At 35.4% G+C, this 25479-nt stretch overlaps 8 protein-coding genes across 8 annotated transcripts; 4 read left to right on the top strand and 4 right to left on the bottom strand.

Annotated features, from left to right (window-relative positions):
* Window positions 1–572: 572 nt before the first annotated feature.
* Window positions 573–4400, top strand: PPL_03608 (uncharacterized protein; the record flags this gene model as incomplete). Its single annotated transcript, XM_020574535.1, has 7 exons — window positions 573–1192; window positions 1260–2306; window positions 2384–2732; window positions 2899–3068; window positions 3139–3308; window positions 3397–4054; window positions 4130–4400. The coding sequence occupies 7 exons, from the start codon at window positions 573–575 to the stop codon at window positions 4398–4400; spliced, it is 3285 nt and encodes a 1094-aa protein (XP_020435577.1).
* Window positions 4401–4491: 91 nt separating this feature from the next.
* On the bottom strand, window positions 4492–8422 carry PPL_03607 (DEAD/DEAH box helicase; the record flags this gene model as incomplete). The annotated part of the gene is made up of 2 exons (XM_020574534.1): window positions 4492–8106; window positions 8210–8422. The coding sequence occupies 2 exons, from the start codon at window positions 8420–8422 to the stop codon at window positions 4492–4494; spliced, it is 3828 nt and encodes a 1275-aa protein (XP_020435576.1).
* A 166-nt stretch (window positions 8423–8588) lies between these two features.
* On the top strand, window positions 8589–10283 carry PPL_03606 (uncharacterized protein; the record flags this gene model as incomplete). Its single annotated transcript, XM_020574533.1, has 1 exon — window positions 8589–10283. The coding sequence occupies one exon, from the start codon at window positions 8589–8591 to the stop codon at window positions 10281–10283; it is 1695 nt and encodes a 564-aa protein (XP_020435575.1).
* A 254-nt stretch (window positions 10284–10537) lies between these two features.
* Window positions 10538–12105, top strand: PPL_03605 (uncharacterized protein; the record flags this gene model as incomplete). The annotated part of the gene is made up of 3 exons (XM_020574532.1): window positions 10538–10600; window positions 10648–10666; window positions 10784–12105. 3 exons carry the CDS (start codon window positions 10538–10540, stop codon window positions 12103–12105), a joined length of 1404 nt encoding a protein of 467 aa, XP_020435574.1.
* A 62-nt stretch (window positions 12106–12167) lies between these two features.
* Window positions 12168–13307, bottom strand: PPL_03604 (ornithine cyclodeaminase family protein; the record flags this gene model as incomplete). The annotated part of the gene is made up of 4 exons (XM_020574531.1): window positions 12168–12257; window positions 12330–13066; window positions 13115–13244; window positions 13296–13307. The coding sequence occupies 4 exons, from the start codon at window positions 13305–13307 to the stop codon at window positions 12168–12170; spliced, it is 969 nt and encodes a 322-aa protein (XP_020435573.1).
* Window positions 13308–13732: 425 nt separating this feature from the next.
* sdhA (succinate dehydrogenase) lies at window positions 13733–20986 on the bottom strand (the record flags this gene model as incomplete). The annotated part of the gene is made up of 10 exons (XM_020574530.1): window positions 13733–15370; window positions 15478–15783; window positions 17140–17790; window positions 17965–18588; window positions 18666–18766; window positions 18849–19171; window positions 19254–19423; window positions 19495–19940; window positions 20440–20494; window positions 20972–20986. The coding sequence occupies 10 exons, from the start codon at window positions 20984–20986 to the stop codon at window positions 13733–13735; spliced, it is 4329 nt and encodes a 1442-aa protein (XP_020435572.1).
* Window positions 20987–21514: 528 nt separating this feature from the next.
* Window positions 21515–23119, top strand: PPL_03602 (WD40 repeat domain-containing protein; the record flags this gene model as incomplete). Its single annotated transcript, XM_020574529.1, has 1 exon — window positions 21515–23119. The coding sequence occupies one exon, from the start codon at window positions 21515–21517 to the stop codon at window positions 23117–23119; it is 1605 nt and encodes a 534-aa protein (XP_020435571.1).
* Window positions 23120–23219: 100 nt separating this feature from the next.
* Window positions 23220–25115, bottom strand: hmgA (hydroxymethylglutaryl-CoA reductase; the record flags this gene model as incomplete). The annotated part of the gene is made up of 3 exons (XM_020574528.1): window positions 23220–23823; window positions 23889–24895; window positions 24972–25115. 3 exons carry the CDS (start codon window positions 25113–25115, stop codon window positions 23220–23222), a joined length of 1755 nt encoding a protein of 584 aa, XP_020435570.1.
* Window positions 25116–25479: the final 364 nt, after the last annotated feature.

The following is a 25479-nucleotide window of genomic DNA, read 5'->3' as shown; positions in this document are numbered from 1 at the left end:
TTGAGGTATAGATATTCATATTGAACGACGATTATGAAATATCAAAATTTAATTTATTTTGATAAGCAAGACTTGGTTCTTTTCCAACTGTATCAATGAACAACCAGGAAGAGACACCATCAAGACGAATATCACAATTGCCAATCGATTCTACTAACACTTTTATGCCATAGTGTCAATTTTAGCGATCTCTGTCTTTCTTCTGTTCCTCCAAAATCAACATTAAAAAGTATTAAATTGAATCATACCAACCAAACAACATTTTGCTTTTACAAGTGAAAGGTACCTTTCGACTGCTTTTTCTTTTTTTTTTTTTTTTGCAAAACCAAAAAAATATCTAAAATTGAAAAATGAATGATCATTTTTTTTTAAAGTGATGGTTGTGCAATTCATTAAAAATAAAAATAAAATAATCTGTAAAATATCTATTTAAAATTTATTTGAATTTATATTTATTTAATAGTTCGGTTTTTAGTTGATATTATTCTGATACAATCTTTTCATCATCAGATTCAGATTATATATAATAATAATAATAATAACACACTCTTAGATTAGAAAAGTAGTGCACAATGGATTCAGTTCAGGCTTGGACTGCCAATGAGTGGTATGCAATCATTCAAGGGTGGAGAGTGGTAAAGCCAATCGTTTCTTCGTCAGCCAATGCAGTGATACCTTCAGCCAACACCGTTCAACAGAATAATCAGAGTGGAATTGATTCATCTGGTGTTGTAGATCATCATCATCATGATGTTGTTAGTGTAAATGTTGGTGTCGGTGGTGTTAACGTTGGTGTCAGTGTCGGTTCTAATATCATAGGTTCGGTTGACTCTCAGAAAGATGGTCATCACGATGGTTTAGGCGATGTTGGTTCTGTTGGTGGTGTCGGTGTTTCTACATCCTCTGCACATAGCTCAGACTTGGGAAGCATGCTTGATAAACACAGCATGCTATCGGAACAAGATAACATCAGTAAGATGCATTCATCTACAAGCTATAGTCAGTCGTCACATGCCTCACAGTCATTCTCATCGATTCTGACAGAGAGTAACATCCTAAACACACCCTCACATTTAATCATTGAAATTCTACTTAAAAGTTTAAAGTTCGAAAAGGATGACATCCTTCGTATCAATCTTCTACTTTTTCTTCAAGAGAATTCAACTTTACTCTTGGAAGAAGATTCTAAAAGGTAACTATATCTAAATCATATATATATATTTATATATCTACATTTACTAACATTATAATAAATATAGATTTGAAAGAGTATTTAGTATATTACAATCGTTGGTGAATTCACAGGTAGATAGTTATCCAGTGAAGAGTCAGGTGTTGTCTACTATGACTACGATATTGATTTGCGAGTCGATTATTAAGACACATCCGAGATTGGTAGAGACATTCATTGATCTACTGTTGGATATTGTCAATAAGATCAATAATAGTTCCGATCGACTACTTAGAGGATCGGCATGTCAATGTTTGTTGGAGTTGGAGTTGACCTACCCGTGTTTGCTATCGCCGTTCATACCGACACTACTCAAGCACGTACAGAACGAGAACACTCACTTGATCCAATGTTACACTCAGTTGTTCACAACCATTCTCCAACATGCGATGGTCTGTGAATACGAAGAGTTGATCAACCGTGAGAATGCAGCTGCATCTGCAGCACCTACTTCACCTATCTACTCTTCTTCCAATAACAGCAACAGCAACAATAGTAATAATAATAATAATACAACTACAGGTAGTAATAACAAGAATAATAGTAATAGCAATATTCCATCTAATCAAAGTTCACTGAACTACCGACGATCTCTCTCACGTATACCATCGTCTGCCAACATTCAAACCAATATCTTTACGGAGAGTAGCAGTACACTGACTCCGATATCATCGTTTGCCATCCCACAGAATATAAAGTACTCTCCGATCAGTGCAACGATGAAGCAGCTGCAGGAAACACTACAGGGTGGCAACGGTGTGGCAACCAAGTTGTCCGATAACATTGGTAAGGAGCTACTAAAGTGCATCAGTGTGGTGGTCGATCAATCACCACAACTTAACCAATGGGGATTGATCTCTGTCATCTTGCAACTGGTTCCACTCGTTGACTTGACCACCTCGATTCCACCGAGTGTCTTCAAACACCCGCACCTCTACAAGCTGTTTTTCATAAAGAATCCATTGCAATTCCATCTACTGCTATTCCTCGCATTGAAATTCCCCGACATCTATTCCAACGATGAATTCGAACTGTTCTTTAAACGTTTGATATTTATGATTAATGATATTTCATTGTAAGTATTCACTCTAGCTAATCTGATTAACATAATAATATTGAAACTAATTATATTTTTAATCTATATATTTTTAGATCACAAGAAAATAGAATATTGGCAATCGATTGGTTACTTTCAATTCCAAACAAGAGATTGAACAATTCATCTACTATTTATAATTATTATAAACAATTCTATCCGACTGCATTCGATAACCTGTCACTTAAGGAAGTCAAACTCTATGCAATGTGTAAATGTATTTTAGATAACTCAACAACAGCAACAATAACAAATCAAGTAAAAACAACAGCAATTCCACCAAACGATCTATTGAAATCATTGATATGTTTAGATGAATTTAGATATCACCAGAATGAAAATTCAATTCCAACTAAAATTGTATTTTCCATTCTACTCCAATATTTAATATCATTCCCAACATTTGTATTTAAAAATATAGAATCGTAAGTAGAGTTATTATTTTTATTTTATTTACACACAACTTATTAACCTTTTTACTAATAAATTTTAGATTTATATCGGAATTAATTATTAATTATAATCAATTCTTAAATAATATTATTGCACTGATGAATGGTATTCCAAATAGAAAAACAAGAATCAATTTATTCCTATCGATTTCAAGGGTGATAATCAATTTGAAACCATCGAAATTCTTGGCGTACTTACCGTTGGTCGAGCGTATTGTACTGGAGGATCAAATCAATCCGATGGTGCTGTTGAACAAGGTCTACGATACTGTGCGACGTCGCTCTATTTGTAAGGAAGGCAATTGGTACACTGGAAACATCATACTCTCCATCTGTCAACGTGTTCTGATTCATCATAGCACCCAACACCTCTTCAAACCGCTCCGATTGATCCTAACGACACTCTCGTCCTACTTTTGTAATCTTGAGATTCGTGACCGTGCCAAATTCTACGATCGTATTCTCACTCATCTTCCAGATGACAAAATCAAACCATTATTAACAACAACATCAACAGATGAATCAAATAGTAAGTTATCATAGTTAGAAACCAACTAAAGTTAATATTTTTAAGCAACTAACTAACTAATTATTTAATTTAATTATTAACTTTTTAGTTAGTGGAATGGGAATGTCATCACTTTCAACAATGAAGATTATAAAATCTTTGAATAATCATATTGCTATTACTCCAATCAAGGATTTGAAACCGATTCTACACCAATTCAATATTCCTGCAAAGTCAAACAACTCAACACCCGACGATCCTAATCATCTTCAAACTTTGATGGTCGAATATCAAAATATGATTAGAGAGTACGACCAATTGGGTGCCAAGATTGTGATTCCCTATCGTATAAGATATAAACCAAATATAGTCGATAGTACCTTCCCACAGAAAGTGTATGCCTTGCTAATTCAATTCCGTCAAGCAACTACACCATCACTCTATTCAAACATCAATCCAATCAGAATTCCCTATTTGTGTTACAACGAGAAAGAGTCAATTGAATTCCCATATTGTTTCGATGTTGATATTACTTTCATTCCACATCATCCATTGCCTAGTGATATCAGAGTGAAAATGGTATTCAACGATGACGAAGGAAAGACTTGCAAGGCTGCCGGTGCCAAGATAACCGTTGAATTCCAAGATCTATTCATGACCGTTCCAATTCCACCGTCTGCAACCCAATCTCCAGATACATTTAAATCTGAACTATTCGAGAAACTTTGGAAGATGATGATTGAAGAGCAAATGATAGAACAAAAAAAGTAGGTAGCAAAGTAATGCGCTCAAATCAAACTTTGATATTAATTGCTATTCTCTTCTATTTTATATTTAATTAGTCCATTGTTCATGCATTCAGTTAAACATGTCAATGTAAATAGGGATATAATTAAGCAATCAATTGCTAAGCACCTGAAACAATATATAATCACGGGCAACGATGAAAAAGATCATAATTCTATCAAGGTATTGATATTCCTTCCGCCTCAACACCATTTACTGTTAATTTTCGAAATTGGTGTCCAATCAACTATTGTACATATCAAAACAGATTATTGGAGATCATTGGCCTACATAGATCCATTTTTATCATCTTTGGTTATATGTTGACTACTCTGAAAATAAAATAAATAAATATTTGCATAAAATTAAAATATCATAATATCAATCAATACTGTTAACATTTTATTTAGTTATCTTTTTAAACAATATATAGAGATGAAGCAAAGACAATATCTCTCTTGATTAATTTGATTGATTCGTCCATCTTTTGGTAGAGTTTGGTGTCACCAATGATTCTTGCACAATTTCTAACTTCTTGACAAGTTTCACCGATTCTTGTGATTGCTCTTACGATTGTTCCTTCTAAGACATTGGTGAGTCTACAAATTTCGTGGAATGGCATACCTTTGGCCCATTCATAGCATACTTCCATCAAACCAAAGTTGAGTATCTTTGATTCTTCGCCGTTGGTCGGTGTCTCCAGACCGTGATCGTGCTCCATGTCTTTGATTCTGTCAGCTAGTTTCTCTAGTGATTTTCTTGCTTCGTTGAGACGAGGTGTTAAAGATGGCGCTGTGGCATCCTTCTCATGGAAAATCATTGTTGAAAGTACCGCAACGATTTCTGCTGGTTCGAGTGCCAAGAAGAAGTTCTCAAAGATCAACTCGGGAACGATCAATTCCTCACAGGTGTTGACCTCACGAGATACCTTACCCTTGAGAAGTACATTGTTATCTTCGTCAATGTATCCAAGTGTACGCAAGATCTTGAGACGAGTCTGGAACTCGGGCATTAGTGCCAAGTTTTCATCGGAGGCAGAGTGAGTTACCTGTGCCAACTGTTGGTGAATCTTGGCACGATTCTCAGTGAGTGCGAAATGTTCTGACAACTTTGGACACTTGTGGCACTTGGATTCCGGTAGCAGCTGCTCCAATTTCTGTAGACGTTGATAATTCTCGACAAACTCTACACTCTTGAGCTTGAGCTTTGTGATTGGGTCCAATGCAGGTGGTCCTAATGGCAATGGATACTCTTCGACAAGTCGATGAAGTTGCTGAACGAGTACGGAGCTGGAAGCAGCTTCACCGGCTTCAATCGATTTCAGCTCAATCTTTAGCTTTTCATTGCAGATTCTCTTGATCTCTTCATCCCCAGATTCACTATTGACGATCTTGTAGGTGCCATCTTCGTGGGCAACGAAAATACGGAAAGTTCTGTTGATCTGAGAGTTGGCAAATTGACGTGATCCACCACCACCACTTGGGATACTACAACCAAGTAAGCAACCAATAAACACAGAGGATTGATTCTTTGGATTGTATACAACGACACGACCCGCTTGGAAATGTGCATCGGATTGCGATGAAAGGATGGCACGCTGTGTGAACGAACTGGACGACTTGATTTCCGAATACATATTGTAGTAGTTCTCAATGTCGGGCTCACCAAGAATACACTGAATCGGTGGAATCGCTTCATAATCTTTTCTTAGCGACTCAATGGCATTACGCATCTCTGGAACATCTTTTTGAGTGGCAAACTCTGAGAATGAACGTTTGATCATATCTTCAACCTTGAAGTCTTGCACACGTAGGAGATTGAGAATCATATTATAGGTGAGACGGAATTGACTGTGAAGTTTCGATGGTACACCGAGAATCATTGATTCCATAGTGGTTTGCTCCGGTAGATCCTTCCAGCACGCCAAGATGACAGTACCGACGGCATCGAGACCACGACGACCTGCACGACCTGACATCTGGGTGTATTCACCGGGCAACAAGTCACGGAATTGCGTTCCATCGTGTTTTCTAATGTGACTGTAGACAACGGTTTTAGCAGGCATGTTCACACCCATCGCGAATGTCTCTGTGGCAAACAACACCTTAACCAACGATTTCGAGAAGAGAATCTCAACGAGTTCCTTGACGATTGGAAGCAAACCACCGTGGTGGACACCGATACCACGCTCCAAAAAGTCACGAATCTGAAGAATCTGTGGTAGCTCCTTGTCTTCTGCACGCAGTCTGGCCAGCGATTCCTCAATGAATACCTTGATAATAGATCGCTCACCACTCGTCGTTAGAATGACATTCGATCCCAAACTGAAAGCATAATCCTGACATTTCGCCTTACTGAATGAGAACACAATCACCGGGAGTTGATTCTTTTCCTTTAGCATCATAATGAGTTTGGACCAACCGGATGAACGCTTGGCACCGCCACCGCCACCCGCCATGTTTCCACCACGACCACCACCTCTGTTTCCACCGCCAGGCTGGTTTGTTGTCTCCTTAAAGATCGAAGCATATGCTTTGTTGTAACCGTCACTCAGGAATCTACGTGAACTATCGACGATCTTGAAGAGATCATTCGATTGCGTATGGATGTAATGCTCGAGAGGAACAGGACGTTTAGTTGTTCCAATCACATAGATATGCATCTTCTTTGTTCTACCGATCCAATCGGCGAATTCCAAAGGATTGGAAACAGTGGCGGACAAGAGCACAATCTTTACGTGTGCCGGCAACATAATGATAACCTCCTCCCACACGACACCACGGTCGATATCATTGAGATAGTGAACCTCATCGAAAATAACCCATTCGATATCACGAATTAGATCGGCACCCTTGTAGAGCATCGAACGCAGAATCTCAGTGGTGAGCACGAGACACGCTGCCGACGGATTCACCGAGACGTCACCGGTGATCAGTCCGACTGAACTGAAAGTATTCTTAAAGTCACGGAACTTCTGATTGGACAGTGCTTTGATTGGCGAAGTATAGATAGCACGTGTCATATTCTTGGCAGCCATCGCTATGGCGTACTCGGCAATCACTGTCTTACCGGCAGAGGTATGTGCCGAGATGAATACACTGTCACCCTTCTCCATATGATAGATAGCCTGTTTCTGGAAGGAATCCAACTCGAATGGATATTCAATGGCAGGATTGGTAATCAACTCTTTGAACGGTGTAGTTATCTCTTTGGTATCGTTGAATGCCCATTGTTTTCTTTCGACATTCTCTGAGATTGCTGTAGTAGCTTCCGATGCCTTTGCTTTTATCTCCTCAATCGACAAACTCTCCAGTTTATTCTCAAGAGATGAACTACTCTCTCCAATAACCTTATCTAAAGAATCATCTACTGTTTCTGATGATTCTTTATCACCCTTTGTTTCTTCTTCTTCTTCTTCCTCAACTTCTTCTTCATATTCCTCTTCTTCATATTCTTCCTCTTCTTCTTCTTCATCTTCATCAATCAATTCAAATGTTGATGTTGAAGTTACTTGTTGCTGTTGTTTTTGTTGTGTTGTAACTGATAAACCATGTGATAATCCAGGTGCTTTTGTTAATAGTTGAGATGGTTGTTTCCAGAATGACATCCAATCGATAGGTTCACTCTTATCGTTGGCGTGGACAGAGGAAGTTGCTGTTGGTTTGGCAGGCTCCATTCCACCAGGCAAGAAAGGGAATGCTTGTGCATCTCCACGGTGAAACTCTGTTCCACTCTCATTCCAATTACGCATCAACGAAGTAGAGTTGGTAGCATTGAGATTGGTGTTCAACTCTATCTCTTTGTAGGCGGACATCGATAGCTGATGATTGACTTGATCGACCTCCAACTGAATGGTGGTTGACGGTGCCGATCCCTCTGCACTCAGCAACGCCTTGAATGCCAGCGATCTACAATCGACATCTCTTGCCCAACAACCCTGGAAATCACTCTTACCAAGCGAAACACTAGTGAAACTATCTCTAACCTTTCCCAACAAATCTGGTGTATCATCATTAAACAATGGAATACAATTCTTTAATAACCAACATTTATCAATAATGTAATATTGTTAATATAAATGAACTATCTAGATGTTTGTTTGATTGATTGTTTGTTTGTTTGTTTATAATAATTACATTTAAAGAAATAGGGAATAGAGATGTAGAAATTGTTTTATCTATGTTTCTATTGTATACAGATAGATCAGGCATACCATTGGCAGTGGCTATAATATTGGTTGTTACTACACCATTTTCAAATGTCAGTGGTGAATCTTTTGGTAGATTCGTTTGTTTCTTTTCTAGAGTTTCCAATTCATTTAAGAATTGATCTATTGATAATGATGTCATATTATTATTGTTATTATAATTAATGACAATGATAAAAATAAGTTATATATGAATGTTCAACAGTTGGTCAATCAAAAAAAGTTGTCATAGGATCATCAAATTTTTTTAAAAAAAAAAAAACATAGATTCAGACAGTTATGTTATTCTTAAAGAAGGTTTAATAATAATGATGATGATATCTAAATATATTTATACAACATTTAGATATAGTAATAATAATATTAATACATTATCATCATTATTATCTTCATCATATATAATAAATAGTTATAAAAGAAGTAATAGATATTATAGTAGTGTGATTGAATCTAAAGATATTGTTGTTAATGAAATTCAGGATAGCCTCGAAAAGAATAGTAATAGTAATAGCAATGTAGATAAAATTTATAGTAGAGATGAATTAAAACAAATTCTAAATGAAAATAGTAGAAGACAAAACATTGGTAAATTAGAGGATTGGTATAATGTCGGTGCAGATTTAAGTAAATTACAAATACCCAATGATGTTTGGAAACAATTCAGAGGATCACTTTATTCTTTATTGAGTTTTGTTGAACCCGATTTCAAATGGGAACCATGGAAGTTTAATACTTTGACAACAACAACATCAGAATCAGAATCAAACAATAAGAGTATTAGTAATCCAAGAGGATTCTGGAAGGATCAATCACATCAACTGCTATATATGAAGTGGTTGGCAGAGCAATTATCGTTTGACGATCGTGAATACGAACGTTGGTATACCGTTGGAAAATCACATTTCATCAAGTACAGAGGTCGTGGTTTACTATCGGTCTATGGCGATTCCGTCTATCTGCTACTAAGTTCACTGTACCCCGAGTTTGAATGGCTGCCTTGGAAGTTTGATAATACACCGAAACGATTCTGGAGTGACAGAGACAATCAGATCAGATACATAAAATGGCTGGCTCGTAAACTGGAAATCAAACAACTGAAAGATTGGTATAGAATAACAAAGCTTGATTTTCAAGAGAATTACGGTTCCAGTCTATTGTCTTTGTTTGGCGGTTCACCTGCAAGAGTAGTTATGACATTGATAGATCCCAAAGATCATCATGACAATCTGAAAACTGGAATGGTAGAGAAACAACAACATGTTGAGAACAAATGGCAAATATGGAGATTCACTTGTTTACCTCGTGCTGCCAAATTAGATATAGAGGTGCTGAGAGAGTTTATACAGTTCGCTGAGAGTCACTACGCGATTGAGAGTCAAGCCGATTGGTATAGGTTGTCGTGGAGTCAGATTCGTGATATCGGTGGATTCTCGCTGGTCAAGAAGAACGGTGGATTCTGTCAGAGTCTGGCAAAGATCTATCCTGAGAAACAGTGGAATCCGCTACTCTTTAATATGCCTGGGAAGAAGTCGTCGCAACGACTACTGAAGATCTACTTGGATCGGCTGTTACACCCGGACTACAAGGTTGTCGAGGACTATCGGGATGTCGATCTTCTAAGGTATCGTTCTACCAACACCGGATTCCAATTGGATTTCTACTGTTCCGAGTTGAAGCTGGCATTCGAATATCAAGGTAAACAACACTTTTTGGACACTCCACTTTTCGGTGACGCCAAAATCTATCGTGATCGCGACACTGAGAAGCGAGTGATCTGTCGTGAGCTGGGAATCAAAATCATCGATATACCATACTGGTGGGACAATCAAGTGGAATCACTCATTGGAACGATCCAAGAGAATAACGGTCACCAATGGATATCTAAATATCTCGAATCAATCAAAACCAAAGAAGATAATAATGTTGTTGATCAACTACATTTCTCACCAATACCAAAAACCTATCAAAAACAAAGAACTAATAAGAAAGTTCATTTATTATAAAAATGATGATCATATGTATTATTATATTTTGTTTTTAATCCATTTATATATTATAAAATTAATTATTATTTGTAATGTTTTTGATTATCAAACAAATCAAACCATATCAAATCAAATTCACTCGTTTTTATTACAAACCATCATATGATTAATGTTTGTGTGTGTTAATAATAATTGTGATATATTTTATTTTTGATGTGGTTTAAATCATGGTTTTAATAGATTAGTGTTTAGTAGTATCCAATTAAGTAAAAATGTGTATATTTTTAGGTAAACATTATATTTCTATGGATGGAAGAGTTGCCCAAACAATATTTGTATTTTATTTTGTTTTAGGAAATAATATACAATATTTTAAAAATAGATTTTAAAATATGTTAAAGGTAAATTTAGATCATATTTATTATTATTATTATTAACTTCTATATTGATATTTTAGAATCTAAAAAGAATGCTAAAATTATATTTATATATTTTATTAATTTTATTTACCGTTAGAGTATCAAGTATAAAATATGACAGATTCACAATTCCTTCGAATCCTAAATCCACTTTGAAAGTTGGACAGATTTTCCGACAGACTGATAGATTAGAAGCTGGATCAATGTCTCTTATTCTAAACAAAAAAGGAAATTTACAGATTCAAAGAAATGGTCTACCAATTTTTACCTTTGATAATACACCTTCGAAATCATCATCTCCTATTTATTCATTATACTTTAATAATTCAAATCTTCAAATTCGTGATAGTGTAGAAAAAGTAAAATATGATTTCTGTACAAGTGGTTTAAATGGAACAGAGTTAATATTACTAGAAACAGGTGCTTACAATAGAGAATATGGATTAGTTATGGTCAACTATAAAAGAAAGATGGTTTGGGGAAGATTTGGACCTTTGACATCGACAGTGGATACAATGATTCCTGGCAGTTATATTGATAGTCAAGATAAAGAGAATAATAAGTTGGAACAAGGTGATTTCATTACGAATGGAAGAGACTACTTGAGAATGGAAAGAGATGGTGTATTGATGATGTATCTTGGCAATCCAAATGGCGATACGAATGGATCACCTAGTGTTTTCAGTTCATCTTCTCAATTTTATAAAGCCAATTCAAAATATGTTATGAATTTGGAAAATGGAACGATGGTATTCTATTCAAATGATACTGCGAATCCAATAATATATCGTGAACATCTTCATTCGGATATAAGATTTCTTCACTTACCAAACCCAGATCCAACGTACTCTAAAGCGGAATGGTCAATTCTCGGAAGAGATTCCAATGGTAAAATAGTATGGGGACACTTCAATCATCCAACTCAAATAGTGAATCATCCCTTCAGTTGTATATCACAACGCAACCCTAATCCAAATTACAACTATCCATCTATTAATGGTAGCTATCTGATAATGGAAGCTAACCCCAAGTCTATGAAATTCATTGATTTCTATTGCAAAGATGCCAACATATCGATTTCGACAACACCACTTTTAAATTCTAAACTATTGGCTGCCTACCATATAAAGACTCCTGGAACTTTGTCAGCTAAATCCTATGGCAAGGTTTCACTTGGATTCACAAGTAAAAGCGGTCAATTCTTTGGAGTATGGAATTCTGTAACTCCTGTTTATGGCGAGATACTGTATATAACGGATGCTCCACATGTTGAAGATTCAAACTTTTACTTCTTCACCTACAACCAGATTCCAGCTCTAGTCATTCTAGATTGTAAGAGAAAACTGTGTGGTATTGATAATCAAGACACATGTGGATGTCAACATGTATGGAGTCAACAATTTGACCAAATTAATAAATAAATAAAAAGATAATATATCTAAAAATAACTCTGTCTAAGAAAAAAAAAAAACAAATAAAATATTTATGTTTGTACATTTAAACCTTTACCTAATCTTATTGCTTTGTTATATAACATATTTGCTGTTGAAATATCTTGAATAGCTGTACCTGCCTATTATTTTATAATGATGAATAAATAATATTAAAAAACTAAAACTAAAAGTATAGAATCCCAATTACTTACTGATTTATAAAAAATGATTGTTTGTTTTTCAGATTGTCTGTTTGGTGGTGTTGATATGATACCTTTTTCCTTGACAACTTGACATAGTTTGATGATATCTTCCGGTTTAAGTGAACCTTCTTGAATTGGTGAGGTGATATCACCACTGACACCCGCTGAATGAATATCGTCTACAACCACCAAACAAGCTCTATTCATAACAGTTGAATCCAATTCTCTGGCTGTTGGTTTTGCCGAGCCAACTGAAATCACCATTGATCCGTCTTTTAATGAAGCGCCATCAAAAACTGGCGTCGACGATGAAGTTGCAGTCACCACAATATCGGCATCGCCAACCATCGTGTTTACATCTGCCTCATAGACAAACTCTATATCCTCAGGTATATATGGTTTCGATCGCAACTGGCCAATGAGAGTATGAACGTTTTCAGTGGTGCGACTGTGAATTCTGACGGTTTTGATCGATGGTCTCACATGGAGGATAGCCTCAATATGACAGAGTGCCTGCAATCCAGAACCGAATATCGAGAGAACCTTACAATCGCTTTTGGATCGTTCCAAATACTTGACCGCAACTGCAGTTCCTGCTGCCGTTCTAAAACCGGTGAGGAAAGTGCCACCTACCAATGCCTGTGGTATACCGGTGGTGGGGTCGACCAACAATATTGTAGCGGGCACAGTTGGCAACGACTTTTTCGCATTGTCTGGAGCAACACTAACAATCTTTAAACCCATACCTTCATTAGAGATGAGCGCAGGCTTAAAGAAAGTAATAATACTATTACCACGTGATTCCTGATCTATCACTATTCTGTGAGGACATTCCACATCATTTTGAGATTCAAGATAGAAAACCGATTCATTTACCTCTATTCCTTCCTCCCATGTTGATAACTCCTCAACTATCAAATCAATCTATTAGTAAAACTATTCATTCAAAGCTTCCAAGTAGATGTAATTACCAACCTTCTTTTTCATTTAAAATTAACATTTTGATTGAACTGATTTGTGTGGAAAAAGATAAAAATTGGTAAACTCAGCGCCAATTTTACAATATTTTTCGTTCATGCTTCCAAGAAGATTTGAAAGAACAAAAATATATTTCCATGGAAATATATTTCCAATTATAATAATCAATTGAAGATAATGTTTTGTTAAGAAATTATAGTATTATTTTAATTTAAAATATTTTTGTTTTATGGAACATTATTTTGTGTGTTTTGGGAGTGAGGTGCGAATGGTTGTTGTTTAAATGTTTATAGGGTGGTAACCAATGTTTTCCTTTTTTCTTAAAAAGTTTTGTTGTTGGCCAAAATCGAATGCTTATAAATTATTATTGTATGGGTTTGAGAGGTGAGAGGCTGTGGTGGTGGATACACTTTAAAAAGTACTAGCTTTTTTTTTTAGTAAACTCTTTTAGCGGTTTGAACGGTTGGGAATTCCTTCTCATCCAAAGTCTCCATGATGACTGGTCTGTAATCCAAAGTAACCTTTCCAGAATCGACGTCCAAATAGGAAAGAGTGTGTTTCATCCAGTTCTTATCGTCTCTCTCTTTGTAATCTTCACGGGCGTGAGCACCACGAGATTCTTTACGGGCCTCAGCAGAGTGCATAGTTAAAACGGCTTGGGTCATGAGGTTTTGAAGCTCCAACGACTCGACCAAGTCGGAATTCCAGATCATGTTACGATCGGTGGTCTTGAGATCGTTCTTGAGTGACTTGGCGAATTGGTCGATCTTTTGGACACCCTCCTTCAAGACGTCACCGTCACGGAAGACGGCGGCATTACGTTGCATGATCTTTTGCATCTCCAAACGCAACTCGGCGGTGCTACGTGAACCGTCGGCGAAACGAACCTTGTCCAAGTTGGCAATCGATTCCTCACCGGCATTCTTTGGCAATGGTTTGTGTGGAGTGTTCTTTGGCAGGGTGTCGGCGATGGTGTTGGCGCAGGCACGACCAAAGACGACGATGTCCAGCAGTGAGTTGGCACCGAGACGGTTGGCACCGTGCACCGATACACAGGCGGCTTCACCGGCGGCATAGAGACCCTTCACGATATGGTCTTTGCCGTCGGCACTCTTGGTGACGACCTCTCCCTTGTAGTTGGTTGGAATACCACCCATATTGTAGTGAACGGTTGGAATGATTGGGATTGGCTCCTTGGTGATGTCGACACCGGCGAAAATCATGGCGGTCTCTCTGATACCTGGAAGACGCTCTTCAATGATCTCTGGCGACAAATGGGTCAAGTTGAGCAAGGCGTGATCCTTCTCCGGACCGACACCACGACCCTCACGCACCTCCATGGTGATGGAACGCGACACGACGTCACGCGACGCCAAGTCCGCTACGGATGGAGCATATCTCGGCATGAAACGCTCACCCTCAGAGTTCAACAAATATCCACCCTCACCACGAGCACCCTCAGTAATGAGACAACCGGATCCGTAGATACCGGTTGGATGGAACTGAACAAACTCCAAATCCTGACATGGCAAACCGGCACGGATCACCATGGCGTTACCGTCACCGGTGCAGGTGTGAGCGGAAGTTGCCGAGAAGTAGGCACGACCGTAACCACCGGTTGCCAACACGGTTGCGTGCGAACGGAATCTGTGGATGGTTCCGTCCTCCATGCAGTAGGCGATGACACCACGACACTCGCCATCCTCCATAATCAAATCAGTGACGAAATACTCGATAAAGAACTTGGTGTCGTGCTTCAACGATTGTCCGTACAGTGTATGCAACAAAGCGTGACCGGTACGATCGGCAGCGGCACAACAACGTGTGGCCTGTCCACCCTTACCGTAGTTCTTTGATTGACCACCGAAAGCACGTTGATAGATACGTCCATCGTCCATACGTGAGAATGGAACACCATATTGCTCCAACTCCAAAACTGTTGGTACGGCTTCACGACACATATAGTGAATGGCATCTTGGTCACCGAGCCAATCGCTACCCTTAACAGTATCATAAGCATGCCATCTCCAATCGTCAACATCTGCATTTCCAAGTGCTGCATTAATACCTCCCTAATAATGATTGTTGTAGTTGTTGTTTGTTGTTTTTGTTGTTTGTTTGTTAACATTACCATTCTCTTATCTTATCTCAATTTGAGAAATATTAGACTACTACTTACTTGTGCAGCGACAGTGTGTGAACGAGTTGGGAATAACTTTGAGATACAAGCGGTCTTTAAACCTTTCTCAGTGAGACCGAGGGCAGCACGCAAACCAGCACCACCGGCACCAATGACGAGTGCGTCGTAGGTGTGATCGATCACCGGATAGGCACGTGAGAACTGTCCTTGTGATGGACCTGTTTCGACACCGGTACGTGATTGCACACCGAACGAAGCGGCAGAACTATGGAAGTATGACTTCAACATATTCTTACCGCTTCCAGTCAAGTAGTTTGTTTTCTTGAATACACTTAACATCGTATCCTATATTTTTAAATTGTTCAACTGAGTGCTAAACTATATATATAATCTACAAATTTCCGTTGTTATCTAATGTTGCTCTACTACTATATACAATTATTACTACTATTAATAATAGTACATATAACTACTATGTTTTTTGAAAAAATAAAAATCTCTTTTTATTAAATTAAGATTTTTAAATAAACTTTTTTAAAAAAACAATTATATTATTAATAATAATAATGTAAAGTGTTGTTTAAAATGCTCTGAAAAATGATCATCAAAAGTAGTGAAAATGAGCAAAAAAAAAAAAAAACAAAATTTCGAATGATTTTGTTGGATTTGTTGTGTGTGGTTGTAAACATGATTGTCTATGATAACGTTACATTTGCTCAAACAATAATGAAGAAATAAGTAATAAGTAAAAAGTAATAATTGAAGAAATTAAAGAAAATGAATATATATAGTTATAATATTTAAATTATTATTTTTTTGATGATAATTTTGGTAATAAATATTCCATCCATTTATTAGTTTACATTAATTAATTTGTCGTAGTTTGTTTGTTTCAAAATTGTATTTTGTTTACATATATAAACATATATAAGAAAAAGTTAAAGAAATATACTAAAATTGAACATCACTTCTAAATATACTAAAGATCATTTCAGTTAGAAGTGATGTTCAATTGCTTCAAAGAAAAACGTAACTATCACACACAATTATTAAGTTTTAATAAATAAGCTCAGAGATTGGTTACTAACAAAGTCATTATTATATTAGATCCCAAAGAATGGAGTATTGTTGAGACAAAGGCATGGTTAGAAGATTTCAAGTCGAGCTACGAAGATGGCACCCTATGATTGGATTTCATTCTACCCTACTACCACTATTACAAATAATATCCAACAAACATACCTTTATTTGTTTGGTGACGGCAAGCACACAGCTATAGATACAAATCTTACAGAACAATAATCGACAAATCGATATCCAGATGTGAGAATGCACTTAAAGATACCCTATCACCTCCGAAATCTCCGTACCTCCAATGCTTTATCACCAACCGCAAGCAAATCTCTATTGAAACCATTAACGGGCTGCATCAAATGATCTTTATTGGAAAGAAAGCAATTTACTTTCCTTTTGCAATTCAAGCTTTTATAGATGCTTCTACTTTGGAATGAATAACAATCCGCTTTACTTCTTTGTTATTATAATAGTTTTTAGTATAAACTTATTTCTTTTTTGAATAAACAGATCAATTGTATAAATAATAATTAATAATTAACTTTCAAGTTTTTTTGTTTTAATATTGGAAAATGAGCAAAGTTATAAAGAAAAATGAATATATATTTATTCAATTGGATAATATACAGGTGAAGGTGGATATTCATAGATTACTTTTAGTTGTTCCATTTCATCTGGCATTCGATTGGGAAAGACAACACGGATATTTCGATACAGGTAATACTTTTTCTTTTTAGGACTGATAAATCGAAGATGAATAGCGTATTTCAATACTTCATTATTATTATTTTTTATCTTATCGTTATTATTGTTGCTGTTATTGTTATTTGGTGAATTTGGTATTGATATGATTCTTTGTCTGATGAATGTTTTTGTTTCGGCTGGCATGTTGGTGAGATCGAAATTAACGAGGAATGTCTTGATCGAGGTGTTATTTGGGTTGAAGAGTGTCAGTTGGATCAAGCCTTTCTGAGGTACTCTGTAACCCTTGGAACTGAGCTCTATTGATGCGGCGTAGGGTGCATCGTGGTCAATGTGGTAGTAGACAGCGGAGAACGATATCTTTTTGTGTGGCGGGAGGTAGTCTTTTCCACTTACACCTAGGTTGGCGAGATATCCATCGAATACAGTCGAAGGTGTATTCGACATGTTGCCAATGAGAATCGATTCTTGGAACGATCCAAATGATAGACCGCCATTAGCGATATTATTGTTGTTGAAACTGTTTGGATGCATTTCATTCTGATGGAAAGCACCAGGGTGATGGTTACTGCCAAGCTTTAGATTATTCATCATTGTCATCATGTTGTTGCTGCTGACGTTGTTGTTATAGCTACCATTGTTGCTGCTGTTATTGATGTTAAAGTTGTTGTAACTGTGATTGTAGTTGTTGAGTGGAAACGAGGAGGAGAACGCGGGAGAACCAATATTGTTGGATGGAGATGAAGATACAAGAGTGCCATCGACAAACAGTGGACGATGTCCAACTCTTATGGGAGAGGATGGCGGTGAGACTAGACTGGTGCTGCCAGAGCGACCTAAAAAACTATTGGGACTGTTTGGTGAGAATGGACTGAAACGATGATAGGGTGACAGTGTAGGCGTGGACGGTGATTCAAAAGAGAGTGAAAACGGTGATTTACCAGGTGTAACGGATTGATTAAAAGAGTTATGATGTAGTGACGGTTGTTGCTGTTTTTGTGGAGTAGTATTTGTGGAACTACTACTACTACTACTCGACGAGAGAGTTGGTGTTGTTCTTGAAGGAATGGAGATTGGCGCTGAACTTGGTGAAGTAGATTGTGATGATGTTGATGGTGTAACTGGATTGATAGTTGATATTCCATTTGCTTTACTATTACTATTACTATTATTATTATTATTTACTAAAGATTGATTGTTATTATTATTGTTATTCTTTTGTTGTTGCTGTTGTAATAGTTTAGATATATTATATTCTTCATTTGATGACTTTCGTATTTGATTAAGATTTGATTCGGAAAGGGAAGAACTGTGACAAGTTAAATTAGAATAAGACCTAGATGGATATATAATTAAAGATGATAGATTTGAATCCTAAAAAAACATATATTAATATCAATTTTAAAATGGGTGTGTGGTGTGATAACAATAGACAGACTACTGCTACTTACAAAATTAAATGAGTCAACTCTACCAGAGAAATGTACAGAGAGTGAAAGTGTTCCTTTAGGTGTATCGAAAATTGGAAAGTTTAATTTAATTAAATGTTGATCTGTTTGTTTGTTTGTTATCAATAGAGAAATGGTATTAATAATTTAGTAATCATTAGTCGGAATAGATTAAGTAAAACATACATTCTGTGGGTTCAAAATTTGTAGGTGGTGGAATCTGTTTAGAAACTCCATACTTTACTTTAGGTTGTTGTGTGGATGTTGGTGATTTGTAAATATTATTCAAGTGATTATACAGTGGCATTGATGGTAGTATTAAATATAAACATTGTAACAAAGGTTCATGAGATATCAATGATGATATACTTGATTGTTGTTGTTGTTGTTGTTGTAATTGATTATTCTCTGTTATATCTTGTATTGAAGTGCTACTTGGTAGCATTAAAGAACTTAATTCATCAGATATTGTCAGTTCATTTACTTCCATCGGATCCAATTTTTTCGGTCTAAATAGTTATAATTAATAAAGAGTATCAGTATATATATACAGTTGCTGCTGTTTAAACATTTAATAGTATATTAACATACTTGAAATTGAATATCCATCTCTCCAGTAGTATATGTTTGGCATCGGAGTTACTGTTGTTGCCGTTTCTGCATTCAAAGATATCGAGTTTCAAAGGTGCGGAATCCAAGTGATCACACCAGAGAAATAAATCACGATTGATCTCATTGATTTCATTGAGTTCCAAGTTTATCTATGAATCGATGATGAATCGAATGTCAGTTTGATTGGTTTGATTTGTTTTCTTCCGATGATAAGACTTACATCTTTATCAGTTTGGTTCACTTGGAAATCAGAGAGTGTGATATTCTTGGAGATTGGTAATCCTACATCATTATTGAACAACTGTGATAACGTTATATTATTATTATTATTATTACTACTACTATTACTGTCATTGCAATCGGTTGTACGATTTCCATTGAAAGAAGATCTATTCTTATAGATTAGCTGAATTGATGTCTGTATGAATTGTATAATCGTTGGATCAACTTCAAACATTGACGATGTCACCATTCTATTCTTTGAATCATTTCCTATTGCTGTTGCTATAGTTTGTTGTTGTTGTTGTTGTTGTTTAATCAATTGTATATTTGTTTGTTGCAATATTTGTTGTTGTTGTTGCAATGTCTGAGATTGATGTTGATTATCTTGTTGTTGTTGCTGTTTTTGTTTCAATGAATCAACATCATGACTCCGATCTTCTTCAACTAGATAGATAGATTAAATAATAATAATAATTAATATCATTGATTGATCGATATATGATTCTCTATCATGATCATCAAAAAAAACTAAACTCACTTAGAGGCATTTATAAACGACTAATAATAAATATCTATCATCACCGTATTGTATTGATTTAATATGTAAATAAAGCTATAACTATTCTATATTTTATCTATCTATATTAACATTATTATATTTTACTACTATTTTAAAATAATAATAAACAATAAACCATTACCAAACAGTACAAAACAAAACAATAAAATAAAATAATTAATATTTATAATATAAACAACAACGATATTTGGACACGCACAAATATCAACAACAAAATTATTTAAAAACGAATTAATTTGGGATTGTTTGTTTTGGAATGAATTAAAGTAATCAAAATTGAAAAAAAAAACAACCAACACAAAATCGCAAAATACAATTGTATTAACTAGTTAAGTTCAAAACAATAACAAATAACTAAACTACTAGTAGTACTACTATCTTTTTGTACTTTTAAAGTGAAAAAGAAAAGAGAGAATAACTAAATATAATAATAAATCTGTCATGACAAATATGTATAAAAAATTAAAATTGAATCAAAATAATTTTTAATTGAAACAACAAAAAAAGAAAAGAAAAGAAAAGAAAAATCAATTTGCACAAACACCAAAAAAGCAATAACAATAGCTTTACTAACTAAAGTTAAGTTGAATTAATTAAAATGGGAAATCATTAATCATTTTTCTCTTTCTCACTCTCTCACTCTCTTTTTGTTTCACCATACACATTAAAACAAACACAATAAATTCAATTCAAATCTTCATGTTGTTTATTTTTATTTTTTGTTTTTTAAAGGGGGTGAGTAATGGGAAGAAGCATAGTTTTTTTTGATATTTTCTATTAAATTTACCTAATTGGTTATATGGTATGTTGTCCCACACCCATAGTAGTAAATAAGTGGGTGTCAATTCAATTCTCAATTCAATTTAATTTAATAATATGCATCTGGTGAACAAACCAGTGTAAATTCCATTTCATTTTAATATTAATTATCTTTTTTTGAGTGATTTCAACTCAAATGTTGTTTTTACTGTTGTTGCAGTTGTTTTATTGTTGTTGTGGTCATTTCTTTTTATATATTTTGAACATATCAATCTTCCATCTAATATATGTGTATTAAGAAATAATAAAAGAGAACCACAAACACACAACACCAATTAAAATGAAAAACACCAAATGATATAAACAATGTATCCAGATTTTTTTTCTTCAAAGTGACCGACCAGTCCAGTCAAACTGAATGATATCATTATGAATTTTTTATAATTTTAAATTTATAATCATTTCAATGTCATATTTGTAGTTGTAGTTGTTGTTTATTTATGAGTGTTGAGTTTATTTGTAGTTTGTTAATTATTTATTTTTAAAAATATATTTATTTCTACAAATAAAAATATCAATTTTTGTAATTTACAAAAATTTAGTTTAATCTTTTAAAACTTAGAATCTTTATTTTTATTTGTTTTCGAATTATTTATTTAGTTACTTTTAAAAAAAAATCATGGTTAAAAATAATAATTATAAAGATATTAGAAATTCACCATTGCAATTATCTTCACAGAATAATAATATAATTTCACCAAAACTAATATCTTCATCATCAACATCACCACCATCCAAGATAGATTCCAATAACAATGATATAAATATCCAAATTCTACCAATAGAGATTTTATATAATATTTTGGTTAATTTGAATCTTTTTGATATTAAGAGTCTTTTGGTTTCGAATCGATATTTCTACTCTTTGGTAAATCAAGAGAAAATAATATGGAAGAACCTGTTCTTTCAATATTTTAAATCCTCTCAAAGAGTAAAAGATTTCAATATGTATAATAATAATAATAATAGTAGTAATAATAATGTAGGAGGTGGAGGAGGAAGTTCACCAGATTGTTTGTTTTACAATAAAAAGAATATAATATCCTCTCAGAATGTTTCACCACCAGTCAACAACAATAAACCATTGAATTGGAAAATGAAATTCAAGAAGTATCATGACATCAATAGGAATTGGTGTACTGGCAACTACGAGTCGAAATCCATCGAGGGTCATAGTGGTGGTGTTTTCACTCTGTCCTTCAAGGACAACTTGATGTTGACCGGTTCCTTCGATAAGCTGGTTAGAATATGGGATCGAAAGAATATGGTGAGAATCGGATCAATCATGGGACACGCCGGTTGGATATGGAGTGTTTTACTGGAGAGATCGAAATCGACACACGCTCTCATCGGGATGAGCTCAAGTCAGGATTCAACTATAAACATTACGAATCTCACTCAAATAAGTTCTAAACTTCACAATCAACATCATCATGAATCTCTAGAGGAATCCGCCAATAACAATATAGATTCAAGTATAAAGATAACTAATAAATGTAAATCTACAATTTCACCAATGATTAGGCTGAATGGTCATGTTGGAACGGTTTGGACTATAGAGCCAGAGAAGGATTTACAACATTTCTTCAGTGGTGGAAGTGATTGTCTTATTAAATATTGGAGTATCGACTCGAAGGAATCATACAATGTTGGAAGACATCAAGATGTTGTTCTTTGTTTATCGATAATTAATGATAAGTTACTTGCATCTGGCTCGGCAGACAACACTGTCAGATTATGGGATAGACGTTCAGTTGGACATCCACTTATGACACTTCAAGGTCACGGTGGATTTGTTAATACGATCGATAACAAAGGCAACTATATAGTGACTGGCTGTGACGATAAATTGATTAGAATATTCGATATTAGAAATGGAATGTGTGTTGACACATTGAATAGTCATACCGACGCAGTGAGAACATTGAAGATCAAAGGAGAGAGAATGGTATCTGGTTCAAGTGATATGGTGATCAAGGTATGGGATACAAATAACTACAACAAACCTCGACTCAGTCTCAAAGGACACACTGGATCCATTGTCAGTCTTCAATTTGACAACAAGAAAATCATCTCTGGATCCTTGGATTCAACAATCAAAACTTGGAATTTCAATATCAAAAAGAGTGGAAGACACAGTTCATGTTCAGAGCATGAGAATAAGAATAAAATTTCTTCACCAATCAACTATATAAGATATCCATTTCAATCGCCAAAGATATAAAAATAAAATACATACATAAATTTATATACAAACAAACACATAATATTTATTATAAATAATTATAAAATATTTTATTTATTTTAATTTAATTTAATTTAATTTACACACTCTTTAATTCTAAACTTATACTACTTGTTTTTCGATTCAATTGGAGGTGAGACTTCATGAGATGACCAGCAGAGAGGGCAGCCATCAAACTCAATTCACCAGCCATTACTGTAGCGCAAACAATTCTGGCCAATTGGTCGGCATTCTGACCTGGGAATCCAGGCTTCGATCCTTTGACACCGATGATATCCAAACACGAAGATTGCGCTGGCAAAAAGGTACCACCACCAACGGTACCGACTTCGATCGATGGCATTGTGACGGTGATATAAAGGTCTTTTCCATCGTTGCATGCCTCCATCAATGTGATACAATTGGATGACTCTACGTTTTGAGCACAGTCTTGTCCGGTCGCCAAGAAAATAGCAGTGACAATGTTGGCGGCGTGTGCATTGAAACCACCGATTGAACCGGCCATTGCAGAACCAACGAGATTCTTTGAGATATTCAAATCGACCATTGCTTGAACAGAAGTCTTTAAGACTTTTTGCACAATTTCACCGCTGATAATTGCTTCACTCACAACAGTTCTTCCTCTACCTTCAATCCAATTGATTGCCGATGGTTTCTTGTCTGTACACATATTTCCTGATAAACTATATAATTATTATGTTAGTCAATACAATATTGTAAAAGTTATTATTTCTTTAAAGTACTTTACCTTAAAATTTCCATATCCTTAAATTGGTTCTTTAATAAATTTAAAACAGCTTCTACACCTTTGGATACCATGTTCATGCCCATTGCATCACCGGTATCACACTTGAATCTAATATATAATGAACGACCGGCTACGGTTGTTTTTAATCCGGTGAGTCTGGCGAATCTGCTGGTCGAGTCAAATTCTTTCTTGACGGTTTCGTAGTTGTTGGATTCTCTGAGCCACTCGACGCACTCGCCAACTCCCACGATGCTTGGGAAACGTACGACTGGTGCTCTGGTCATTCCTCGCGAAATAATGGTTGCTCTGGCACCACCAGACTCTGAGATGGCACGGCAACCTCTGTGTGTGCTGGCAACCAAGCAACCTTCGGTGGTGGCCATTGGGATGTTGACCGGTTGATTGTTCAGCATCAGTGGACCGGCAGTTCCAACTGGAATCGGTACGTAACCGATTACATTCTCACAACAGGCACCGAGTACCTTGGAGAAGTCGTACGATGTATGTGGCAGCTCTGGAATGGATTTTTCGATATTCTTCTCAAGAACAGCTCTTCTAATTTCGACGGCTCTGTTACAGTCACCGAGCTCTGCTTCCAGACGATAGAGTGGAATTTCTCCCTTCTCGATTTTCGTTATGATCTCTCTGTCTGATAAATATAATAATGATTGTTGTACTGGCTGAGGTGATGGTGTTGGTTTACAATGTTGTTCTTTTTCTTGTTGTTGTGATGGTTGTGATGGTTGTTGTTGTTGTAATTGTTGTTGTTTATAATTTTGATTTTGTAAATTCTTCTTCTCTAGTAAAACGGCTATAATATCTTGCTCGGTGACTGGAGAGGATTGAGATGAAACAGACTCGGCAGAACATACTACAGACAGCGTGTTTTTACTACTATCGATGATGAGTGGCAATGGCTTTTCGAAACTGACAGCTTCTTCACCAGTTACTATAATATTATTACTGAGGATTGGAACCAAGAAGTTTGATCTTCTAATGTTGAATCCCTAAAAGAAAAAAAATAATTTTATTAATATTATTATTTAGTTTCAAATTTTTAATTAGTTAGTTTGACAAACTTACCCATTTGAAAAAAGGGAATAATTCTCTGACGGACATTAGTGTTTGATAACCAAAGCTACTGAAAAAGGCTAACTTTGGAATTAAGAAAACTATATAGAAAATCCAAAAGATATCCTTAATGTCTAATTTAGGTAGAACCAACATTTTGTAAAGCAAGAGGATAAATATTTATAATGAAAAAAAATATTAAATATTAAATTAAAAATAATTAGATAATTAATAATTGTTTTTAAAATTAGAGGGGTAAAGTTAGGGGGGTTGGTTATGGTCGGGGTTTCTTTTCTTTTTTGTAAACAACAAATAAAGTTATTTCAATGATTCACAAACAGGTCAGGTTGGAAAAGAACAAACTGTAAGTGAAAAAAAAAAACAATCTATTATAATTTGAAATAAAATTTTAAATGTATAGATGAGATAAATAGGAAAAATATTGTGTTTTGTATATAAAGAAAATAAAGACAATGGAATTGGATTGGACCAAAGAAAGATTGATTCGACAATAATAAAT

The sequence above is a fragment of the Heterostelium album genome (genome assembly GCF_000004825.1).
Source record: "Heterostelium album PN500 unplaced genomic scaffold PPL_contig6, whole genome shotgun sequence".
In the NCBI taxonomy this organism is placed as follows: Eukaryota; Evosea; class Eumycetozoa; order Acytosteliales; family Acytosteliaceae; genus Heterostelium; species Heterostelium album.
The sequence above is the reverse complement of the archived record's forward strand: the minus strand, read 5'-3'. Positions and strand labels throughout refer to the sequence as shown.